Source organism: Triturus cristatus, chromosome 5_1 (genome assembly GCF_964204655.1).
Source record: "Triturus cristatus chromosome 5_1, aTriCri1.1, whole genome shotgun sequence".
In the NCBI taxonomy this organism is placed as follows: domain Eukaryota; kingdom Metazoa; phylum Chordata; class Amphibia; order Caudata; family Salamandridae; genus Triturus; species Triturus cristatus.
Window position 1 is genome coordinate 347,474,926 of NC_140587.1, and position 25,438 is coordinate 347,500,363.

General features: G+C 40.5%; 1 protein-coding gene across 1 annotated transcript in view; it reads left to right on the plus strand.

The window, feature by feature from the left end:
• Positions 1–25,438, plus strand: part of CSMD3 (CUB and Sushi multiple domains 3) — a 2,836,509-nt gene that overhangs the window by 215,953 nt on the left and 2,595,118 nt on the right. The window contains exon 2 of the mRNA XM_085605076.1: positions 4,498–4,720. Within this exon, the coding sequence (XP_085461202.1) occupies positions 4,498–4,720 (223 nt within the window). The remainder of the gene's footprint in view (positions 1–4,497; positions 4,721–25,438) is intronic.

The following is a 25,438-nucleotide window of genomic DNA, read 5'->3' on the forward strand; positions in this document are numbered from 1 at the left end:
TTGCCAGCACCAACAACTCCTTGCGGGCTGGCTTACACTCACCCTACACACATCCAGCACAGGTGCCACTGTACATGTGGCCCTGCCAAAAAAGGGGCCGGGCGCACGTGCCCATGGCCAGTTCCACGAACTATCTGCGTGTGTCCTTTTGTTCATAATGTATGCATGAGGCCCCCGGCCCCGACAACATTACATTGTGTTGTGTCCAGCGGACACCAAAATGTGACCGCAGGCAGCGTGTTAGACCTTGAATATGGAGTGTTATCGTCACCCACTCAATATATTAGAGGAGTGTACTGGGCCATCGTACGCCGGTCCAGCATGGGTGTGTGAGTGATAATTGCGTGCCTCTGGGGTAGTACCTCATTCTGCAGTATTCAAATGGAAAACATTTGTTACCTGACTCTTTGACTCACTGTGTGTTTCATGTACTTACAAATATAGGGGCACAAATGCACATCAGACCTAAAGACACAGCAACAAAGAGATGTACAGGTGATGGTGTGTGTTCATAGTTAGATACATGCAGGCCTTGTGGAAAAAGGAGGAGATGTACAAGGAAATGTTACAGTAGAGGCCTAGTTGTGGGTTGTAGAGAATCAGTCTAACATTTTTTAAGGGTCATATAAAGAGATGTGGCTGCCTCACTCACTCACTCACATAGCCCTTAATTAAATACATTATTACTTATTTTCATGATTATTTCAAATTAAATTATTTCATGGGGCTATTTTATGCTCTGTGATTTCTGTAACCATAAGCTACAAAAACATATGGGCAAGCAGTGATGACCTGTCTATACCAATGAAGAAACTCCTGTACGCTCCATATTTAGAACCAAAAGGATGGTCCTATTAATTTGTCTTCAACATCATACCCACCAATTCCAATTAAGGGATAGAGACAGAGTTAGTGCCAAACAAATGATGGGAACCTTGTCTCCACTTCGAAACACATGCCCAATTACAAGCAAGTGGTGGCACTGGCTGACATTTTCAGTAAGTAATGTTGGGAGGAAACATGGTGGTGGAAGCTACATGTCTTCCATTCATGACTGGAAGCTGTGGAGAATACAGAGGATTTACTGAGTTCTATGGAATGAGAGACTGCTCCCATGACATCTGCATCCCATGGAACCGTGGGAATCCTCAGAATTACCATCCCTGGGATTGAAAACTGTCCTCAACAAAAGGGGAATTTTATGAATACCCTTGCTGGTACCTCATATGTATGTGGTTTTGGCAAAGAGATACCCAGGATTCTATTTGTCAGATGATTTTTGCACAGCCTATGGAATGCAATTCTTAGAGTGAACCTGATGATTTAGGACTACTAAAGGATTTCGCCACAATGCTCTGAAGGAAGAATCTCCCTGTTATAGGATATACAAGGTGTCCCAGTTGACCACTATGGTGCACAAGAATATCAACATGGCTGTTTTTGCCCTGCCACATGTTGTCTGTCACCATCACATCAGTCTACAAACATATGGTGTAACGGCATGGCATATGCCTGGGCAGAGGATGTGCTTCTACCTTATCTAAATTGAACTTTGAGACTATTCTGAAACAGAAAACAGAACCTTCGGAAAAAATGGATTGTAAAGTAACTAATTCTCTGTAGCCTATTTTTACAGGCCCAATGAAAATGTTCAATGTATGCATTCTTAAATAATAGTGTTAGAGCACACAACAATGGTGTTTCTCATTAAGTGAGAAGCAACAAAGGCAATATCAAAATAGAAGCATAAAGCACATTTCAAAGCTACTGTTTAAAGAAGGGAATGGTAGTGACCCCATCAGGAGAATCAGCATAAAATCTTACTAAGGCTTCTATACAAGAGCCTCTGTATTTCAGATGCAACCATTTTGCACCAGAACCTAAAAATAAAGTAGGGTTCATAAATGTCCAGATGCAAAGTTATGTTAAAATTACAAGACCTTCTGTAGAATGAGAACATAGGCTATTACCCTAGCAATCAGTTGCATGTTTAATAGGAAAGTTTAGAGTGATGTGACCCTGTGAATCTTCTCCTACTGATTGGATGGCAAATCCTGCTACCAGATGAATCAGGATTGGGATCAAGACAATTATGAATGCCCAGCACCAAATAACACTTGACACCTGGGGTCTCAAAAAGAAGAGCACCTGTGTGATGCTTAACACAAGTTGCATAAAGATGCTTGCATGCCATATCAGATCACATCTTAAAATTGGATGGTAATCCTATTTGTTGTCCGAATGGGATGATTGACTACCGATAAATATTAATATCTTAAGGTACTTAGACGCAGACATCTATAAGTTGAAATATTATCTAGGATACACATAGATTCTCATTTTCTACTTTGCAGACCTATAATATCAGGTAGCAACTCACCAACTAAGGTACTTTTAGAATATGTACATGTCTTTATTTACCCCTTTGTGATGAATATTCCATCAAACATTAAGGACATACGACCCATTCTCAATATACTATGTGAGGGACACTGGGATAGTGACATTGTGTTTTTTAACATTAGATGTCACAACTTGTATACAAGTATTGACCACCCACAGAGATAGATTGCTATGTGAAACCTTTTAAATTGATGTTCAGCAGACCATTATTCCCATATTGATATGTTGCTAGAAATTACTTGAGAATCATGGGCCAGACTTGCTTTCATTTCATGTAATGTAGTGCAGCAACCACAGTTGCTATTCTTCGGTGAATGAGAAGGAGACAGCTTGACAGCTTGACCGGGTCATATTTACTAAGATATGGCATTGCTGCTGCTATTTCCAGTGCAGGCACAGGCTGCCTGTTACTATGCACATACCCTTGCACCATAGTGCAAGGGTGTCTGCATGATACTTATCATGGGTTTTGCACTGAAAGAATAACCTTTTAGTACAAATTACTATGCTTAGTTATAGTTAAAAACGTTTCCAAGTGTGTATGCGTGCTGTACATTTGAGCACGTGTTCACAGTAAGAATGTTTTGAGAAAATAAACTTTGTAAAGCCCTGGCCACCTTTTTTGTAGACCATGTTTTGTGTCATAAAGAATTGGTGGCTGCACGGTTACACACATGTACCACCCAAGGGACCTCCACTTAACACATAATGCTACTTTACACTACCTTAGTGCTACTTTCCAGCACAAATACATATTGTCCTGGATAGTAAAGAGTTATCAAGAATGTATGCACGTTTATGTCACTTTTTAAATTAAATCCAATCCAGTGTTTCCCCACATTGTGGTGCCTGTTGCAAGAAAATCTGAGAGACTGAAATGGGCTAGAGGTTTGCTCCCTCTGATGCCAATCGTTTTATCGGATAATATAACAGGGATCATGTCTGAGGTTGAGGAGCAGGTAAATAAATGGACAAAATTCATAATTGGGGAAGATTTATAGAATTACTTGAATATTTACTCTTTACAAGATATGGGGAATCATTGATCATTGATATTGTAGCACATTAAACAATTTACATTTTAAGAGCCCTGAGCATGTTACTGAGTTTCATTCCCATTTGCCAAAACGTGTTGGCTGCAGGATGCCAAAAACAGACTTTCATTCCCCTGTGAGGTATGATGGTTCTTGGAAATGATACAAGTGGAATAAATAACCAATGGACTTTGATATGGTGAATAGGCAACTTTATGCCACATGATTTATAAACTATTGCACTATGGTTTAATTTGTGTGCATTACAGTTCAATGTATTGTTTTGGAATCTCATCATAAAAGTGTAATTTTAATAATTGATTGGAAATCGAGATGGTGTCAATACATTTGCATTCGATGTGAACTTCAGTGCACATTGTATTATTAATATTTTAATAGAAGACTAAGCACAACTGATATTAAATTAATGACCTTGGAATGAGTCATTAAAATATAATTGATAAATATAAACGTGGTGTGCATTAGAGTGGTTGGTGTGTCACAATCCTCAAAGATGTTCTTTAGTCTATTAATTTTATCCCACTAGAATGATTGTTTCAGTTGAAAATTAGAGCAGAAATACATTTTAAAAAAAATCGAGAAAGCAATAGGTGAAAAGAGAAAAGGACAATGACATGTCTAGTAATTCGCTTACATTTGTCAACAATACTAGGCTACAAAAGGTAGCCAAAATCAAATAATTTTTGTTTCAAGTGCAAAGCCTCACAATAACACTTTGATTTACTGTTTCTAAAGCCTGCAACAGGACCATAGTCCACAACTTGTCAGCACACCCAATGAGCACCTACATATTAAATTCTTAGTTTATCATAGCTATTTCTTACCACTTTGCTTAGGTTTGTAGGGTCCAATATTTAATAATCACGTAGTTTCTTCCAACATTTTCTGCTTTACTAATAATGCAATTTTTTCAATTGCAAAAAGGTTTTCATTAATGTACTTTAAATACATTTTGGTAACATGATTTTGAAATTGACTACATAAGTTATTATTTGTTTGTCTTTGATTCATATTTAACTCTGCTATCTGTTTTTTGCAGGCTTTATTTATACATGTGGTGGAACTTTAAAAGGGCTCAATGGTACAATTGAGAGTCCAGGCTTTCCCTATGGGTATCCAAATGGTGCCAACTGCACGTGGGTAATAGTAGCAGAAGAAAGGAACAGAATACAGATTACCTTTCAATCATTTGCTGTAGAAGAAGAATATGATTATTTATCACTGTATGATGGACATCCACATCCAACAAACTTCAGGACAAGGCAAGTATAAAGATAACTACATATTTTGGCTGCCCATATAATATGACATAGTCTATTATTTAATCTTAGAACATTGCATTCTATGTTGTAATTCTATATTTATAAATGTCCTCTGTAATTATGATCATTTAATCATTTAGTTAATAACTTGGGAAATAGTTTCTCAAATAGCACTAGAAGTTGGTGGAACAATGGTAAAAAGCCACATGTGAACAAGCAGAAAAGTCCTTCTACACAACCATCCATACTACCAGAATATTGTATAGGTATTAGGCTTACTTTGAACCGCACATGCCCATTCTTAAGTAATTAATGAAGAAAACGTTTTAGTAACCACACCTAACCAAACATCAACAAACAACATACCTAATCAAAATTATGGTTCCTCAAATTCATAATATCTGGTCACTCAGATCGAAAGTGTAATTGTTTCAAAGCAATGATGTACTACACAATGCAAAGCCAATAAAAAAACAACACATTGTGACTGCAAGAATCACTTACTGCAGAACAATATGTGTTGACAGCTCTAGTATTACCTTGTCAAATTGTTCTTATGTAATTGGAATGTCATGCTGAGAAACACTTTCTGCCAAGACACTAAGTGGCTTTTTACGATGTCAGTCGAAGGTCTCCAACCTCAGGTCGGAGGCCATAGGATGGATATCATTGCTTTCAATTCCGACTGGCTGATTTTGATTCAGCTGGTTTGAATTGAAACCGGCCGGTCATCCTGGCTGGCTTCCGATGCGCTCAAGGTGCCTATCGGCCAGCCGGAACTGGCCCGTAATCCAAATGGACGGCGGTTTACGCCATCCAGATTATGATGCACTGTTACGGCAGGGTGTCCATGCCGGACGTTCTGACATGGAAACCCTGTCGAAAAGAGTGTTTGAGGGCACCTAAGAGGGCCCCCTTTACAATGTGGCCTCTGTTTGGTGGATGGTGCCTCCCTTTTAATCCCTGCACCCTGTGGTAGGCCCCTTGAGGTGCCTGTCATAGGGTGCAGAGATTAACACCACCTCACATGTCCCTATGGGACCATGTACTACTACCAGTTTATGGCCGCAACACATGAACCCATGGGGAAATGTCGGAATGCAACCACACCATGTGCGGTCACATCATAATGAGGCAGTCGGGACCGCCAAGTGGAGGTTATAGGCCCCTCAGTATTTTAGTTAGTTTTAATAGTTAGTTTATACATATACATCTATTTTTTCAACAAATCTGCAGTAATAGAAAGTTTATTATATCAAGACATTGTTTCAAAAATTTGGAATTGTAAGATTTGTATTTAGGACTATTTAATCAGTACCACTTTCTGTGGGCCCAGTTCGCAAAATGACTTGAGAGGGAACATGTTTTTCTTTGTGCAAAAATACCTTCCTCCAGAAACCTAGTGATATTAGATCCGTTCCCTCTGCAAAAGCAAGCAATTAGTATGTAGCAAAAAAAAGAACTGGATGACATGTGCTTCCATGGGAATAAATGACATAACAAATATTCAAATGTGAATTTGTGTCTACACATTAGATTTCGCAAATCTACCATTCCTATAATATTCATTTGACATACAGTCCAACAATTATGATATATAGATCCATTCATGGTTGAAGACAGTTTTAGTTTTCCTATATGAAAAACAAATCTCTCAAGCAACCACATCTTCTCCATTAAAATTACATTTAGCCAGATCCCTCACCATTCTCACCACAGAAATGCATGTGCCCTGCCCTAAACAAGGTGTGTGAGCATTTCCATCATAGGAGCAAAATTCTTATTTTGTGTGAACACCCACAAACTAAAAAGTCACTCGTTGTTGAACCATTACTAGTGGTGTCTCATTGAGGAAAACCCATAGACCCCTTCCTACTATTAGACTTGTGATCATGGACCTTACACAATCAGTCCCTGAAAGGTAAAAGCAAGCCACAATCTTCCTATTTCTTAAGAACTAGTAGAATTTCTTAACATCTGTAAATGCCATTTTGTGATGATGTGATGCAGAAACGGGCATTTGCCGTGACATGAGTTTTTACATATTTAAATTGCACAAAGTTGCTCAAAATGTATTAAAAATTATTTCTTGCCTTCATAACAGGTGTTTATTACTCAACTCAGTGTAATAAATGTTATCACCCTCTGATTAATGACTGGCGGAGTCAACCCAGACATATGCTAAGTCATATGAGCAGCATGTTGGTGCTCTTCCCCACCGAGGTTACCTCCCACGCATGGAGGTGGTCAAAATAACTTGGCTGACCCATTTAAATTCAGAAATCGAATTGGTCTAAATAACTTATCACTGTCCTTCTTTTGATAATTTTTCTGTAGAAAATAAGCCAGTTAAATGAATATATGCCTCCTTTCTCTTTAAAGTAGTTTACTAAATAAAATAAAATGGTGCAATTTACAATTCCACCTATAAGATTTTTATGTATATGTAAAAGATTAAAACTATGCAGCAAATGGTGGTGTGTGCGGTACGTGCGATGACTGCATAATTACTCCTTAGATGTCAAGGTTACTTAATCACATATTTCCTGTGGCTCTGTACATTGTGCAGAGTGTGGCATGTTTTCAGTGTCAGTGTACTGTGCACACTCCATACATCCATCGCCATCTTCTAGTGTACAAAGATAACCTGCTTTTGTGGCTTAGTGGACTAATGCGCCCACCGTAGGGGCCTGAGTTCAACCTCATAATAACAGGTTAAAATCCTGGTGGGTCCACTCAGCCTTTCATCCTTCTGAGGTAGATAAAATGACTACCAGTGAGTTGGGTAACAATAAAAATCTGTTAATCAGCGCCAAGATACGTGCGCATTACAGATACAAGTTATGTCAAAGGGAGCAATTTGCTATTTTCCTTTTATTTTTAATAGAAATTAGTTTTCTTAATACACCTTTGTACTATATTAAAAAAGTGAGCAAAAAAGAGAAACAGCTAGTTAGGCACTCCCTCACATATCTGTTTGTAACCTGCAATCACATTCTTCTGACATAGTTATGATTTAATACTAGAGCTTTTGGTGACGGTATTAACTCGTATTACAGTGCTTAAAAAGAAGAGAAATACGTGAGTAGCGCCATGAATAAAATGAAATGATTAGCAAAAAGCAGAACAATTTTCCATTAAAGTATGGTGTATTGTTTTGTTGCCTAATTTGATTTAATTGTACATCTTTGCTAAAGTAACACAATTGGTCACACACTGAAAAGTTAGGGTTCAATAACACCCTGAGCAATGGAGCTGCCAAAACCCAGACCAAGTGGTTTTCAGAAGTGTTGAGATCCGCCATGCTGTTTCTTTGTGTTCTACCAGCACACATGGCAGACACAGTCAGAACTACATTACAACTAGTTGCTTCTGTGACCTGCTTGCTGCAAGTTTCAGGCATGGTGATAAAAGCACACCATGACGAGAGCACACAACCCAACACCTGTGAGACCTCCACTGGCTCCCCGTCGAGAAGAGAGTAACCTTCATGCTGCTCACCCATGCCTACAAATCCCTCCACATCATCGGACCCAAATACCTCAATGAAAGAGTCTCTTTCAATGTACCTAAGAGAAACATAGTCTCTGCCAACCTCGCCTTAGCAGAAATCCTGCACTTCCTCAGACCCAGAGCAGGTGGAAGAGCCTTCCTCTACGTCGCAGCCAGAACCTGGAATGAGCTCCCAGTCAACATCATACGCTGCCCTACCGTGCAAACCTTCAGGACGAGCCCCAACACCTGGCTTTTGGCTGACCCCGAGCTGCACCCCCCCCTCCTCAGTACCTAGAGACCATCGCGGGTGAGTAGTGTGCTTACAAAATTCCCTGATTGATTGATTGATTAAATCTATAATTGCTGAGCTCAGCCAAGGCTTTTGAAAAGGAGCTCATGGGTTACGATTACAGCTGAAAAATCAATGTTATGGGAATAAGGGTTTCCATAAGATCTTAATTCCCTGTTGAAATGGAAAAACGGTATGTTTCAGAGATATAAGAAAACATGATGGGTATGGTGCAGCTGCACAGGTGATCAGGCATTTGTCTTTACATGATGGCTAGTAGGGGAGAAAATGCCATGTCTTGCTTGAGATGTTAAGTTGAGATTCAAACACCTCTACGAACCCTCAAGTGGCTGAACCGCATGAGCGCACAGTTGTATTTAGGTAGCAGATTCATCCCAAAGCTAAATTTTTCCTTAAGACTTTCAAGCTATGAAAGGCTCAAATGGCAACATTCAAAGGCTATCTACAATGAAACTTTCACAAGGTGAAATGGATGGATTGGTTGTTTGTTGTGCGACTTTTATACTATTGTATCAAACAAAGCCATGCAGATTTTCAGTCCTCTAATTTTAGAGAATATCCACATCAGTTTAATGCTTATTCGAAAATCTATGAAAACTACAGTAAGAGTGAGGTTATTGGTATGATTTTGAGGTGAACAACCACTAAATTCCACCTATTATGGTTAAACTTAACTCCCTCCATTCACTGCAATGACCTCACACATGACTTCAATAAAGACATCACAAATAATTTAATCAATGACAAAGCTTGTGGCACATATCAGTTCACTATGAAAATCATAATCATAATGACACTGACAGAGATGTTTGAGTGAAGTTTTTTTTACCATGTACAGCATCCTACTTCCATGTTATTGAAATACATACCCCTCGACCATGCTTTCTGATATTGAGTACAAGGCTTGGCCTTTGCTAGGCCACAAGCCACCTTAGTTTCCACCCCAATACTGTGCACAGCTTTCTACCATGCAGATCGGCATCTGGGGCACAGTCTCTAGCCACTGGCATGGACTTTAGTCATGCCATTGGGTATTTGTCACAGGGCAGACCCCACATTTGGAAGCCCACTACATACAGCATTTGGCTTTTGACAGCAAGCATATGATTGGCAATCTGCACACATGCCCGTGAGCGTAAACTACTCAGTCTTTTAGCTGTTTGAAAAGTCCCCTAGAAACAGCCTTAGTCTTTGCCAGGATTCACCCAAAAATACGTGCTTTCCTAATGTATGGTCTTGAAACCTGGGCCTGGATCTGTTAACCCTGAAAAAACGGTGGTCTTTACATTTTGGAGGTATACCTGCACATGCAGGAGCCCCCTACCACATGTGCTATGAGTTTAATAAATGCTCCCCCGTCCACTTTTCCCCACCACCTTTCCAGGATAAAGAACGGGACTCCTCGAATGTCCGCCACAACAAACATTTTAACTTGCTGCAGTTTGTTAGATTTATTACATTTGAGGGCCCATTAATGTCCTTGAACCCAAACAACAAAGTATCCAAAATAATTAACTCTCCAAAGCCTGTAAATTCTTACTTTTTTCAAATAATCCTAAATAGATTGATACCAAACCCCAAAAATCACACTTTCTTAATAAAGTTCTACTTTCATGCTATGTTTGGGGTACTTCTGTTCATTTTTGCTGTAGAAAGAACAAAACCTCCTAAGGGAAGTAAAAAGCAAACTTTTGTTTTATGCCCGCTCACTTATAGTCAGGGACACTGGAATTATGCAGCAGCAGAGAGCCAAATTATGTGGCATGGTTGAGTAAATTATGCAGCAAAAAGCCAGCTTATTCAGCACATTCTTGATAGCATTACTTCATTATTTTGTCAATGTTTAAATTGTTAACTCGTCTGGGCATTAGGTGCACCTTTCAAGTACCAGTTTAACACTTAAATATAGCAATAAGCTACAGAACAATGACCAGTCAACCTTTACAAAGGGCCTTCCACTGCGAGGCACCATGTTTTATCGCATTTTTAGTAACTTTTGGCACGTTTGAGCAAAAACATTTTTATATTTAAAATCTGCAGATTATGCAGAGGATGATGGATTATGTAGTAAATGCATCAAATCTATATGTGAAAATCGCCATGATGCACAATCACATAATTCTAGTGGCCCTGCTTATTGTTACCCTCAAAGACACATCTAGATGATATTTGGCATGCTGCAACTTAGATGAATTACCAAGGCAAAGCCGGATTTTGTGCAGATTCATCAAATGGCACTAAAGTCAATAGCAAACTGTTGGAAACGGCCCTTTTTGCAGGGTTATCCCCAAACTTTTTGCTTCTTCCTCCTTTATTTTTTCTGACCCGTGGTTGTTGGCAATAGGACCCTGGGCACTTTTACCACTGCTGATCAGTGCTAAAGTGCATATGCTCTCTGTATAAATTGTGATATTGATTGGTTATCCATGATTGGTATATTTGTTTCACCTGTTAGCCCCTAGTAAAGTGCACTGAGTGTGCCAGGGCTGGTGATTCAAATGCTACTAGTGGGCTGCAGCACTGATTGTGCCACCCACAGGAGTAGCCCTAAAATGATGTCTTAGGCCTGCTTGCAGTGCCTATGTGCAGTCCAGGACTGCCATGTCGATGGCCAGTGCACCCACTGACCAGGCCTTATCCTTCCCTTTCTGTACATGTCAGGCATCCCTATGGTGGCCCTAGGTACCCCCTGGGCTGGGTGCAGTGTATCTGAAAGGTAGTGCATGTACTGAGGTGTGTAACATGCCCTGGTAGTGAATTACAGCCATTTTCGTTTTTCACTGCTGAGAGGCTATCTTGCCCATAGGATAGAATGGGGAAGGCTGTTTACATGCCTATCTTCCCATAAGGGCAAGATAGAAAATCCAAGTTTGGTATCTTTGTGTTCAGAATTTAATTATACATCTTTTAGCCAGATGGTTTTTAAATTCACTGTGTGAGAATAGCACTTTTTAGAAAGTAGCTATTCTCCTGTTTAACCTTCCTGTGTGCCTGTGTGCTGGTTGGCTGACTGGTGTCATGTGATGGGCTAGGTGGCTCCAGGAGCCTGGATGAGTCAGCAGCAGGGTGAATAGGGAGATCTGCTTTAGATGGGTGGGAGGAGTAGTCCCTGGGTTTGAATAGGGCTGCCCCTGCCAGCACAAAGCTGGCTCCAACCCCTGCTGGCCAGGCTGAGGACTCTGCCTCTTCTGGCACAAAGAAGGCTCCACCTCCTGCTGAGCGTCTAAAGGCCCTGCCCCTCACTCTGAAAGGAACCAGGTGCTCCAGAGCAGAGCACACCCAGGAACCGGTTTGAGCAGGGGAATCCCTCCACTGAAACACAGAGACAAAGACTTGGAGGGGTATAAGAAGAGGACCCCAGACACCTAAACTTTAGATCACTTTGGAACTAAGAAGAAACCTCTGCCAAGGAGAAAGCTGAAAAGAACTGAAGAGGAGAAGACTGCCTGCTTGCTGTTTTGCTTTGCTGCCAAGGAGAGGGGAAGGACTTTTGCTGTGTCCCCTTCTTTTGATTCTGATCTCCAAGGGCCTGAGAAGAGCTGGCTCCCTGTTAAGAAGTCCCAGGAACAAAAGGACATCACCACCAGTTCCCCTGGAACTCTGCTGAGGGAGTTCTGACCTGCCTTGGAGTGCTTGCCCAGTCTTGGGGCCTCAGGAGGTCGTTTTCCTGTGTTTGGGAGCTGGGAAGCAGAAGCGTGAAAAAGAGTAACTGGTACCCAACGCATCATCCGATTGCGTGTCGCAAGAATGAGAGTGCGAGGAGAATTTCCTCGCGACGTCATCGCAGCACCCGGAGTCTCCGCATCGCCGAGTGCGTCGAGCATCGTCCCGGTGCGTGAAGATTCCCGACGCTGCGAGGGTCGTCGCAGAACCAGTTTGCGGGCCGCACCACTACCGGTGCGTGAAAGTATCCAGTCGCTGCGTGTGTCGACGCAGAGTCCCGTCCCGTGACGCATCAAGGGTTGCGGCGCCAGAAGTCAATGCCGCGCCGTGCACCGCGACGCATCAAAGGTTGCGGCGCCAGAAGTCAGTGCTGCGCTGCGCATCGCGCCGCATTGAAGATCGTCGCATCGTACCTGTGCGTGAAGCTTCCCCCTAAGAAACCTACGCAACGAAAGCCAAAGTCATCGCATCCTCCCCCTACAGATCGGAGCCGGCACATCCACCTATGCTGCGTGAAGCAGGGCTGATGCAAAGCCTCCCCAGGATCTCAGGAGTATCGCATCGCCTTTGCCATCTTCCTTGTTATAGCTTTTGGGAACCTTATCGCAACTACAGGTACTGTTGGGCACGAAAGTGTCGCATTTTGTGCATTGAGAGTCGCATTGTGCAAGACACTGACTTTTACATCCTGGAGTACTTTCTGCAAACTCTTGAACTATCTTTAAAGTAACCTTTTTGAATTATATGTTGGTTTGTCTGTAGTATTTGGTCTTGTGAAGTTTTTAGTAAAGATACCTTATTTTTCTAAAACTGGTGTGGAGTAAATCTGTGGTGTTTTCACTGTGTTACTGTGAGTGTTGGTACAAATACTTTACACATTGCCTTTGATAGTCTAGACTGCTCAGGCCAAGATACCTAGAGGGTGAGCAGGGGTTATCTTAACAGTGTATCCCCTTTCCCTGACTAGAAGCAAGGGTCCCTACTTGGACAGTGGTACCTACCCTGCCAACTAGAGACCCCCAGATCTAACACAAACCATCAAAAAGGCCCTTTCAATTGAAATTGATCTGAAACATAAGCACAGTCCTGCTATAGAAAATAGAGACAGAGCCATGTAAAAAAAGTCATGCCTACACTGGAACAACACAGGCGACCACACAATATCCAACCTAAATAACCTACTGGAAATAAACGATCTTAAGCAACTCTGTAATGAGCCGCCCTACAATAAAGGTTCAACCCTGGTTGCAGTCATCACTAAAGAAAAGCTTGTTTCCATTCAAACCATCTTGCCAACTGATTTTGGACCACCATCTACTTCTTTTCAACCTACACCACACATCCATCCCAACAACATCCTTCAATCCCTTACACTGTTCTAGAAACATCAAACGTCCCACAATTGGAACTGGAGTCCAGGATCAACGACAATTCTGAAGTCGGAAAATCCTCCCTCAAACCGTTGATGAACCTACTGCCCACTACAACTAATCGATAACCGATGCTCTTGACCAGGTTGCACCACTCAAGCTAAAGAGATTGAGAAAAATACAATCCAGATCCTGGCTCAGTCTAGATATTAACAATGAAAGCAGACAACTGAGACAGACCGTAAGGTTATGGAGCCAGAACCCCTCACTGACAAACCTTGTACTCTTAAGAGCCAAGCGACTTACCTATAAGAAACACATTTGCAAAGCAAAAGCCACTTTCTTTCGTAATCAACTCGACCAATCAAAGAACCGACCTAAGGCGCTCCTCAGCATAATAAAACAACAAGCTACGCCTATCTCCCAACAAAAAACAATAGCCACCACTGAATGCTGTGAAACAATAGCTAACTTCTTCACTGAAAAAGTAGCTAAAATTGATCATGGACTGTCCCTTGAGATTACCTCCACAACCGAACCTACCAACTCCACCAAGACGGAACTCTTTCAACCAAAGAATAACGCTACTTGGTCAGACTTCAAACTCATGACAGAAGGTGAACTTTTCAAAATGATTGCTAAACTCAAGCCCACCTCCCACTTTGCAGGCCCTCTCCCCTTAACTTTTGTTCAGAAACTCAACCACATGATCTCCCCATTCTGGACCAAAATCATAAATCCCTTTCTCTCATCAAGCCTTGTACCAGACTCCCTTTAACTCGTACAAGTCCCCCATACAAAAAATACCCGGGGCTGACCCCAATGATCTTAACAATCTCAAACCCATCACCAATCTCCCTTTCCTAGCCAAAACTCTGGAGAAATGTGTCCTACTTCAACTTAATCAAAACATAGAAGAATTCAACCTCCAGGACCCCTTCCAATCAGGATTCAGGAAAGGCTGCAACACCGAAACTGCTATACTCAATGAAACAGACAACAAACACAAGGCCCTGGATGAAGGTGACTCCTGCTTCTCAACCCTACTTGACCTCTCAGTGGCATTTGTTACAGTACAAAGCGGATGACCAATTTAGGGGCAACAATCCCAAGGTTCACTGCCCATGAGTAGGCCCTACTCATGGGCAGTGCACCTTGGGACTGATGCACCTAAATTGGTCATCAGCTTTATGCTATTGTATCAGCATGGTTTGGGCAGAGCATGCACCAGGAGTAGCACTTCAGATATTTCTGCCTCAGAGCATTAAGAACTTGGTTCAAAATATCATAATATGGGTGTGCATTCTATCACTTATTTGATTTGATACAGTACATCACCCAGCCTTACTGGAGACAATCCAGAAATTCAATGGTATCAATGGCACGGTCCTCATATGGTTCACGTCATATTTTCAACATCGCTCCCAACAAATAAAAATTGACACATTTTTCCGGAACCCTGCACTGGTAGCTCAAGGAGTACCTCAAGGATCCATGCTCTCACCAGCCCTATTCAATCTCTTCATGGAACCCCTCACAGCTATCCTAAACCAAGATGTTATCAAATATCACCTACATGCTGATGACACACAACTCTACTACAGAATAAAATCACCCAGCAACATACACCATCTTAATGCCACACTAACCAAGATTCAAACTTGGCTTATGACCAATTACCTGAGACTGAACACTAACAAGACTGAACTCCGTCTCATATCCCCAAAGAAAAATCTACTACCCATCCTTAAAAGGCTCAAAAACTTGGACTCACTAAACAGCCCTATCACACTATCCAACTCTGCTAAATCCCTAGGTATCACCATAGACGCAAACCTGTCAATGAAAGAACACATCAACAACACTACCAAAGGTGTGTGGTACACGCTAAAATATCTATAAAAATCAAACAGTTTATCCCACCTGAAGATCTTAAAACAGTAGTTCAATCACTAGTCCTCTCTAAACTTGACTACAGCAATGCCACCCTAACAGGAAGCCCCAAAAGCCACCTCCAGCCCCTAACCACAATCTTCAATATGGCTGCCAGGTGCATCACAGGAACCAAACGCTTTGACCACATCCCTCCAGCTTTCAAAGTCTCAATTGGCTCCCCATCAAAGGAAGGTACATCTACAAAACAGCATGTAGCACCCGCAAAGCTCTCCATACTGCAACCCCCAAAAATCTAGAATCAAAACTATTGTGAGCAGGTAAAATCCGGGCTCTGAGAAGCTCTAACTCACTGCTTCTATACCCCCTAAACTAAAAAGAAAATCATCACAGGCAGACTCCTTCTCCGTAAATGCCCCCCAAATCTGGAACTCACTCCCTAAGGACCTACACTGCAACCCTTCCTTCTCCTGCTTCAAACGAGACCTCAAATCTCTATTACTCAACAATTACTTCAGCTAGATCATACAACTACTTATACTTCCCAAAGACCCAACTCTCTGGGACAATTCCAGTCAGAATCTTCACCATGATAACTCAAGGTCTATCCTCTTCCCCAGCACCCAATTACTTTATTGATTTATATTACTATGCTCTAACTGTGTCTAATTTAATACTCTGTCCTATATTTCTGTATATGACCTCATGTGATGCCCATTTACCTCTCGCCATGTACTTGTGTAAACTTATTCCCTAAATATGTAAAGCGCTCTGTTACCTTTGGGTCGAGCCAGTGCTATATAAAACTCAAAAAATACAATAAATAATGCCAGAGGTATTCAGAATTTTTAGGCACTACTTGGCAGAATATATATATATATATAAACTCCCTCCCAACTCCAGACAAATGAGAGCACAGAGACCAAGACTGATGCAATTCAGATAATTTTAATGTGCAAGACCTCTCCTGGCCCAACGACTAGACTCAAAGAAAGACGCATTTCAGCTGTACAACAGCCTTTCTCGATCCAAAGAGCACCATTTTCATCTCATTTTTACATTGAAAACATCATAGACATAAAAAGCACTTATTAGACTCCTTTACAAATGTGGTCACTTAACAAAACGAAATATGTATGTAAAAATACAATAACAGGGCTCACATGAATTAAATTATTGTAAATTGCAAAAAATAAAAGAAAGCATATACATTTTTAAAACACTTCACAGATAGCAGAGTCAATGAATAAAATAAAATATGCCAAAATCATAGATCAAGACCTTAATGGCATGACTTTGCCCTCGCACCTGTGAGCAAACTACAACTTTAATCATGCGCACACTCCCGCTGCATATCTCCAATGATCACATCGTTATGCGACCACATCATTATCAAATCAACAGCCATCAAAGAATGAAACCGCATGACCAGCGAGAAGATGATGCTAATTGCTGAATACAAAATAATATCAAACAAAAGGACAAACCAAACACTGCGGGTCGACTGACACTCACAGGCCTCAGGCCAATAATCCCCACAAGCTGGAAACATATGAAATATTCGGCGTTCATAACATCATTAATAATGCGTCAAATTAATATATTAACGATTAAATTCTTGAATACCATTTGAATGCCAAAACCTATTGTCCACAAGTTATTAAATACAATTCTTGCTGTGAGAAAAGCGACACTGCAATGGTAAGTCACAAACCCAGAAAGGCATTCCCATCAGAAGAGTAAGAATCCTCAGTCCTCACCAGACTACCCCATGCTGAATTCTCACCTCCGCTTCAGCATCGCCTCATATTACTCATCCCAATTTCCAATCTAGGTGCTCGCCAATCTGGCATTCTCATACCTCCTCCATTTTTCTAGCGGTTTTGCCAATAGGCCAAAAAACGCTGGTGGTCGGTGGGAAAGCATCACCGCTTGGCGTTTAATATCCAAACTCTGTCCCAACTCCAGAAAGATCACAGACACAAAGAGCGAGGTAATTCAGATCATTTAAATGTGGCAGGTCTCTCTCTCTTGGCCTTGCGACTCAAAGAAAGACGCATTTCGGCTGTACAACAGCCTTTCTCAATCCAAAGAGCGCCATTTCCACCACGTTTTTATATGGAGAACATCATTGACATAAAAAACACATTACAATGCGCTCGCTAGTCTCCTTTACACACACACACACGCAAGACCATATGAAAAAGTTGGATTCGTACATCCAAGACACAGGTGACTTTCTTAAAAAGATTGACAACTTCAATTGGAAAGAAAACTATCAGTTAGTTACCTTGGATGTATGTTCGCTATACACCAGCATCAAACATCAAGATGGACTGAGAGCGGCCGAGTTTTATTTGAGTACCAGAACAATTGAATATGCTGATCATACCAAAATGTTATTAAGCATGCTTTCCTTTTGTTTGGAGAACAACTTTTTTTTATTCAATGGTTGTTTTTATCAGCAATTGCGAGGAGTAGCAATGGGCGCCAGCTTCTCCCCCAGCTATGCCTGTTTGTTTATGGGCTGGTGGGAGGAGCTGGTGGTCAGGCGCAAATATCAGCATGTTTTTACTCAAAATGTGATGCTGTGGTTTCGTTACATTGATGACCTTTTTATCATATGGCAAGGGTCCAAAGAAAGTGTGCAGAAATTTGTAGAAGATATCAATTGTAATGATTTTAATCTTTCTTTTACATCAAATGTGAGTAATGAGACAGGGACATTTTTAGATGTACAGGTTTTAGTGAATAACAACATTTTAACTACTACCCTTTTTAGAAAACCCACGGCAGGCAACACACTCCTTCACGCAACTAGCTCGCATCCCCCACATCTTATTAGGAGTATACCCTATGGAGAGATGCTCCATATCCGGCGTATATGTAGCAACCCTCAGGATATGGAAATAAAACAAAAAGAATGTATGAAGAGGTTTCTGGCTAGAGGGTATAGTTTTGAAGTCGTGGAAGCTGCCATGAAAAGATCCCAACTAAAACCGAGAGAGGAAATTTTGGAATATAGAAAAAAAGATACAAAGGAGGCATTAAACACCGATAAGGCACCGGTACGCCTCATTCTAACATATTCCAAACAAGAAAAGGAATTGAGGAATATTATGAGAAAGCATTGGCATTTCATACGTGAAGACCCAGTGATAGGGTGCTATATGCCACTCAATCCCTCTATAACTTTCCGAAAAGCTAAGAGTATGGGCAATATGTTGACTGGTAATAGTCAAGACACTTTTAAAAAACAAATGTGGTTGCCCATAAGAAATGGTTTTTTTAAATGCTCTACATGCAAGGCCTGTCAATTTGGTATAAATACCAAAACTTATTGCACGACATTCCCGGGTATACAACGGGAAATCAAACAACATCTGACATGCAAAATGGACCATTGTGTTTATGTCCTGGAATGTGACTGCTGTTTGAAGTATATTGGAAGCACAAAGCTGGAAGTGCATAAACACATTTTGCAGCATATTAGAGCCATCAACAATAAGGATCAGAATTACCCCGTGGCTAGGCATTTTGAAAAGGTACACAATAGTGACCCCAAATGCCTCAAATATTTTGCAATTGAATCAGTACCATTGAGGAAACGAGGTGGTAATAGGGAGGCAACACTTCGCCGTTTGGAAACCCAATATATCTTAGAGTTCGATTCCAAATGGCCGGGTGGCCTCAATGCCACGGAGGATCTTTATACCTTTCTTTAAACTTCATATAAATACAGGCAACCATTTTCTTAACTGTTGATATTGCCCTTCTTTCAACTTTTACTCTTAGCAATACAGGTAATATATATTTTGGGACTCTCTGTGCTGATTTTAATGATTGGTTTTAAGGACATGCAGGGTAGTATTTAACTTTTTATATACCCATTTCCTTTTATTGATCATTTTAATTATGTCACTGGTCCTTTTCTTATATATATTCTCCATTTTTACCTGCCATTTTCGACGAATATGACTGTAACCTGCTGTTTTGCCGTATCCAAACATATATTTTTTTCTCCTGTTATATATTTATATAACAGGATTATTTTGTACATTTCATTTTTAGTCTCCATCAATTGATCGCCCATGTCATCTTGCACTAGTAGCATTTGTCACTTTAGGTTATCTAGTACTGTTGCATTTTGCACTTTATCTGACACTATATCTAGAATATAGAGTTCTAGAGTTGGATTACTACCAACAGCATCTGTCACTTTAGGTTATCTAGTACTGTTGCATTATGCACTTTATCTGATACTGTACTCTGAATATAGAGTTCTAAAGTTGGACTAGCACTAGTAGCATCTGTCACTTTATGTTATCAAGTACTGTTGCATTTTGCACTTTATTCTGATTTTGTATTTAAAACATAGAGTTGGACTATGGGAGTAGTATGATCGCCTCGCCTCTGTACCAAGTAGCACCAGTCACTTTATGTCCTTCAAATACTATGGCATTTATGCACTTCTATATATGAAAATTTCTTTTTTTTCTTGTTGGACAACTGTGAAGGCGTTTGTTATTTTCCCTCATGATGGGTTTTTGTTTAAACTTTAAAAACACGGTGAGCACTCTATAAAAATAACAATAGGGCATCAGACATCAGGTTTCTTGACGCCAGGGAAATAGATATATGTGAAATATTTCCTATTGATAATGTCATAGGCATTTAGGCTTGCATTTGTCAGTTACAATGTGATTGAATATGAAATTGCAAAAATTGAATTTTTGTTTTAACGCCTTGTCTGTATAAGGAATTTCCTGATGTCCCAATATGTTTTCTATGTCCATTGTAAATTTGTCTGCACTTGCACTTTAAATAGTGGGTCTGCACTAATGCGTGGTCAGGTGATCAAGGCCGCTGTGACGGCCGAAACGCGTCCTGACATCTTTGCTGGGGATAATTATTGAATAAACTGTTTGGCACTCCAAGAGGTCTGCGCCCGTGATTCCCTTCCAGGGAGCTTCTATTGCGAGTTGTTGAAAAATATATTTATATATATATATACCCATTCCTTTGGTTTAGAAATCAAAAAACCAATGCCGAGCCCAATTTCTTAAGAGCGAGTGATGTTTATTTTTCCATCTAGCGAGCAACACCCAACGCGTTTCGGAGCAGCCGGTCCTTGCTTGTGGTCAAAATGAGTTGCCGTTGATTCAAATACAATAATCTTGTGTGACCATGATCCTGCAGGGCGAGTCATTCTTTGTTTTCTTTGACAACCATGCTCTGCAATGGATAAGTCACCACAAGCTTTAGTTGTGGAGCTGCCCAAGTCATTTTTATAATATTTTTAAGATTAATGTTTTTTTTTTACTTTTGGGCAAATTTGCAGATTTTTAAACCTGCTGTCGAAGAAACACTTTCTTGAAAAGGGTAAGCATCGCAACATAGATGTGTTTTGATAGGGATTTCGTTTGTGAGATGACTCGTTTGGGCCATAATACCCTTTCACAGTGATTTCAGACACATTCCACACTTCGGGCACTGATATTGTGGAGAAGTGTGGCTCAATGGTAAGAGCGGCAGACCCTGATGCAGAGGTCTGGCCCGGGACCAGGATTCAATTCCCCGCCTCGGCAGGTCTTGGGCTAAAAAATTCCACAGACCTGATAATTCTCACCTCTGTGCCTATTCCAATCATGGAGTCCCACTCTGCAACTCTGGGCAATAGCTTGCTTAATCTCCACAACGGCCCCCACAATGCTAAGGATGTCTGGCCTCCACCTTGGGGGTGCCCAGGAGTGGACGCCTCACAGGGAAAGCCAGGATGGGTTCCACAGCGGTATCCGTACAAGCGCCTTGAGACCCTTGCGGGTGAGTAGTGTGCTATACAAGTATCAATTTACATTTATATATTCAAACACCTTCTGGAAAGACTTGTAAGTAGAAAATTGGGCAATGCTTAACACCATATTCTACATATGAGACACTGTTATAATTAGGCTGGTATTGATGTATAGCTGCTGGCAGAGATGACACAGGCTGCTTAGTGCATCACCCAAAGAGTAATGCTACTGTCACGTGACCATTTAAGGAAATTCAGTGATCTGTTTTAAATGTCTTTCTTTAATGTAAAAGATATTTCCCAGTTCAACATCCGTAGTTGGTAGGCAACAGATGATCGGATTGCCGATGTTTTACTACTACACTGCTACTGAAATATTGGCACAGGCGGTCACAGATATCTTTAGAAATGCATACAACTCCTGCTTGACAAAGCGAGGAGTGCCTATCTATATGTTGTTGTATTTTGTGATACTTTAAGTGTTTTGTTCTGATGTCGCATTGCCCTATAGAAGAGTGCATCGCACAGCATGCTTATATGCACACAAACGAAATTGCAATGATTTCTGTATTCTTTGTTGAAAAGTCGTGGTTACGTAATGGTTTAGTTTTTAACCGTATAATCTTGCATTTTCTCTATTTACCTACCATCAGAGGATTTACAGAATAAGAGAGTACACCAACATAAAAATGTGGCGAGGCATTTTAATTGCCCTTTATTCCCTGGGCTAATATTTATGCTTAATTCTGAATCATCTGCATTTTTGGGTTGTCCATATTAGTATGTCATTCGTGAGATGGGTTATTCATTCTATGGGGGAGCCCTCATGCCTCCTCCTGGCAGTGAGTTTGTATATATTTCAAGCTGGGGAGGGAAGACCCCCACCTGACTGCACTGCTTTTCTTTATATTTTTAGGTCAGTCAGATGTTTGCCTCGTGATGTATAGGGAGTAGGCCAATGTGGATGAGGCTGCTGTCTGCTCTTTGAATGCTGTAAAGGTTGCATCAGTTAGTCCTCAAATGCTTTCAGAACTAAGTAGTTTAGAAATGTAGTAGGACCTCCTCCTTGAGATAAGGTTGACTGTTGTATACATTCTTTGTCAACAGTAAATACAATCAAATGTCCCAGATTGTGTTGAAAAAGATTTGGATTGAATGCAGATGCTGTACAGTTTTTACGGATAGAACAAGTAAATTTGTCTTGCACAAGATCACATTGTACCCCTCGAGGAACTTCCGGAGCACTTTTGCTGTTTTAGGAGTATTTTCAATGAAAGCAATTAGAATTTGTGACAAAGAAAAGAAGTAGGTACGGATCATGAATGTGACTTGGTAGATGAGGAGAGGGACAGATTTTGTGGTAGCAATAGAAGTGCCAAGGAAAGACTAGTATGGAGGAGTGTTGGTCCTTTAGAAGTGAGTGTTTCTCCATTCAGTTTTGCAGCATTTGTTTTCTTTGTTGGACGTGTGAGGCCAACCGCACCGTCCGAATTGTTACTGTCGCTACCAAAGTAGGCTGCTTCTCTCAAAGTCTTCTTGCGTTCAGTCGGCCTTATTTGAGTCCTTTATAAAATATGAATTTGTTGCTCCTACACTCCATAACATAATAAAACAAGAGTATATACAAACAAATTGAATGCCATTTGTTGCTTGCATACAAATGTCTTTACCTATCAATATTTCTCTATTCAGTTGTAGTACTGCACAAGAACAGTATTAGATTTACACTAATCATATTGCATCAAGAGTATCATTTATTAAAGAATACTGATTATACAGTTCCCTACCATGGCATTGATATTTATTGGCTAGCTACATTCAGCTCTTAAAATTAAAATAGCGACTTGGGTGACCCGTGATCCTTATTTACAAAGAATGGAATAAGTGGCTTAGCAGTGCCATGTTTTGACAAGGAAATTATCTCTCGGCAAAAACAAACGAGATCATAAACTTGTCATGGTTTACTGATAAATTGTGTAATAAATTATTTCAACATAGCACATAAAACACGTGTGTAGGCTCAATCGAGACTGGATTTCATTATTTGTCAATTTTTTATATACCCAAATTGTAGAAGTGTAGCAATTGAGGAGCCATTTATCTTTGAATGATCAAATACTGTTATGGGGCATTTCTTAAACGAAATACAACTGTATGAAAATTTCACATGTAATGTTATTTAGTGAGTAGGTTTTGAACACAACACCAGTAAATTGTTTTTCAAACTAAAAACGGTTCTGCTCAAGTCTTTACTGACCAGCACAGTCTTTTGTTTGAAGGTACAGTCCTGGCAAAGTTTTCAGTCAGCTTTTTTCGTAACCAGCTTCAAGCAAACTGATAGATGCATCCATCAGTCTTAGATTGAACAAAATAATTCTTGTTTTGTGTTCTTTGCTAGCCAGTGCCTACACAATCTGGGCCATAGGAGCATTTTCCCATCTCTCATGTATTATATTTGTAAATCTGTCATGCATTAGACAAAGCTTTAGAATGAATGTCCTATTTCTCCTTTAGTCTCTGTGAGATCATTGCAAGGTGTCTCTCTCCATCTCCTTGTAATTCATTGTTTCTGGTTTTATTGCTCTGAGGCAGGGCATTCTCCATGTTTCGGTGACCCCTAAATCCTCTCCTGATGTGCTGTTCGTACCTTTATTTTGGTTACATCTGATAACTTTTTGTCTCGTTGATTCCTAGCACTGATATGCTTGTCAGTGTATGTTCCATCCAATATAACTAAATAAATTAACAGTATTGTCCTTTTGACTTGTTCCACACATATGCTTTTAGGAATGAGACGACTGTACTCGGTTCTGTGCTGTCCCTACCCTGTTAGTGCTGCAAATAGACATAAAATTAAAATACTATGATCATGTGTTAGTCCAAGAATTGATGGAGAGAGACAAATCACAAATAACATGGACAGAGAACTCAATGTCATGGTAGTATGGAAGGGAGAACTTTACTTGCAGAGCTCACACAAGGCCAATTATGTAAAAATGTGTTATCGAGGTATACTGATGTGAAGTTAAGACTATTACACTTATAGTTACCTTCAAAACATTTAGGTAGAAGATAGTGATACATTTTGTATTGATATTCTGTCCTACAACCTGCGAGACCCCATTCAGGGCACCAGGGCACCAACAGGGAATACTGTGCCTCAACCTGGGAGTTGAAGTTATTTGTATTAGATATCCTCTGTCTTATCCTACTATGGCTCTGCAAATTGGGCCACATAAAACTGTTTTCCACACTTGACTCTTAGGGTAGTGAGGATGAACCGTCATTGGCTTCTCAGGGAAGTAGAGTAGGGGTGCTCAAGCTCCAAGCTCAAAAATCAACCAGCAGACCCAATAAAGTAAATGTTCAGGCCACGATTACGCAAAATGAATCCAACTGGCCTCCATTATTCTGACTCATTCTCATACACCATTCATTTACCAAATGGGCAAAACACACCAACACATTTAGAGAGTACTCTGAATGTTAGCACAAGGGTCTAGGCAAGCTCATTGAGGCAGGTGCTTACATGAGGGGGCCTCTATTAATTCCAGTGTGGTCACACTTTGGGTCCTTCAAACTCAGTATGCTATGACTACCGCTCTCTGCACTTAACTCAAATGGCAGAGACAGACGTTATATGTTATAAATGATGTCACACTTGGTGCGTCACTCCAACTCACAGAATAAGTCAAGGACCTCTCATAGTAAGGCTAAACCTCTGCACACGTGCTAGATGACGATTACACCAGTGCTGAAAATAAAAAGTCAGGCTACCAAGCAAATGCCCTTAGGGCTGGAAAACATGCCTGTCCATCTTGCATTCCCTTCCCAACGTATCCTAATAAACATAAATTAGAAACTTCAGGCACCATTTCTTGTTAGCATAAATGTGCCATCAGTTATTTTATATAGTCTACATGAATTTTCAAATTCATTTCTAGTACTGAATGGAAGGAATCAATGAGGGTGATCATCACAATGGATGCAAGATTCGTTATTTTCAATGATAACTTTATCCATCAATCAAGAACAATGTATGCTTTTTTAGCCATTACTGGGAATGAAGACAGCAGACTGGCCGCATGTCCCTTTTGATTTGGCAAACACACTGCTATATAGAGCTGATTTAACAAACATCTAGTTACTGATCCTATTTTGAGATAAGATGAAGTTAACTGAATTGACTTACA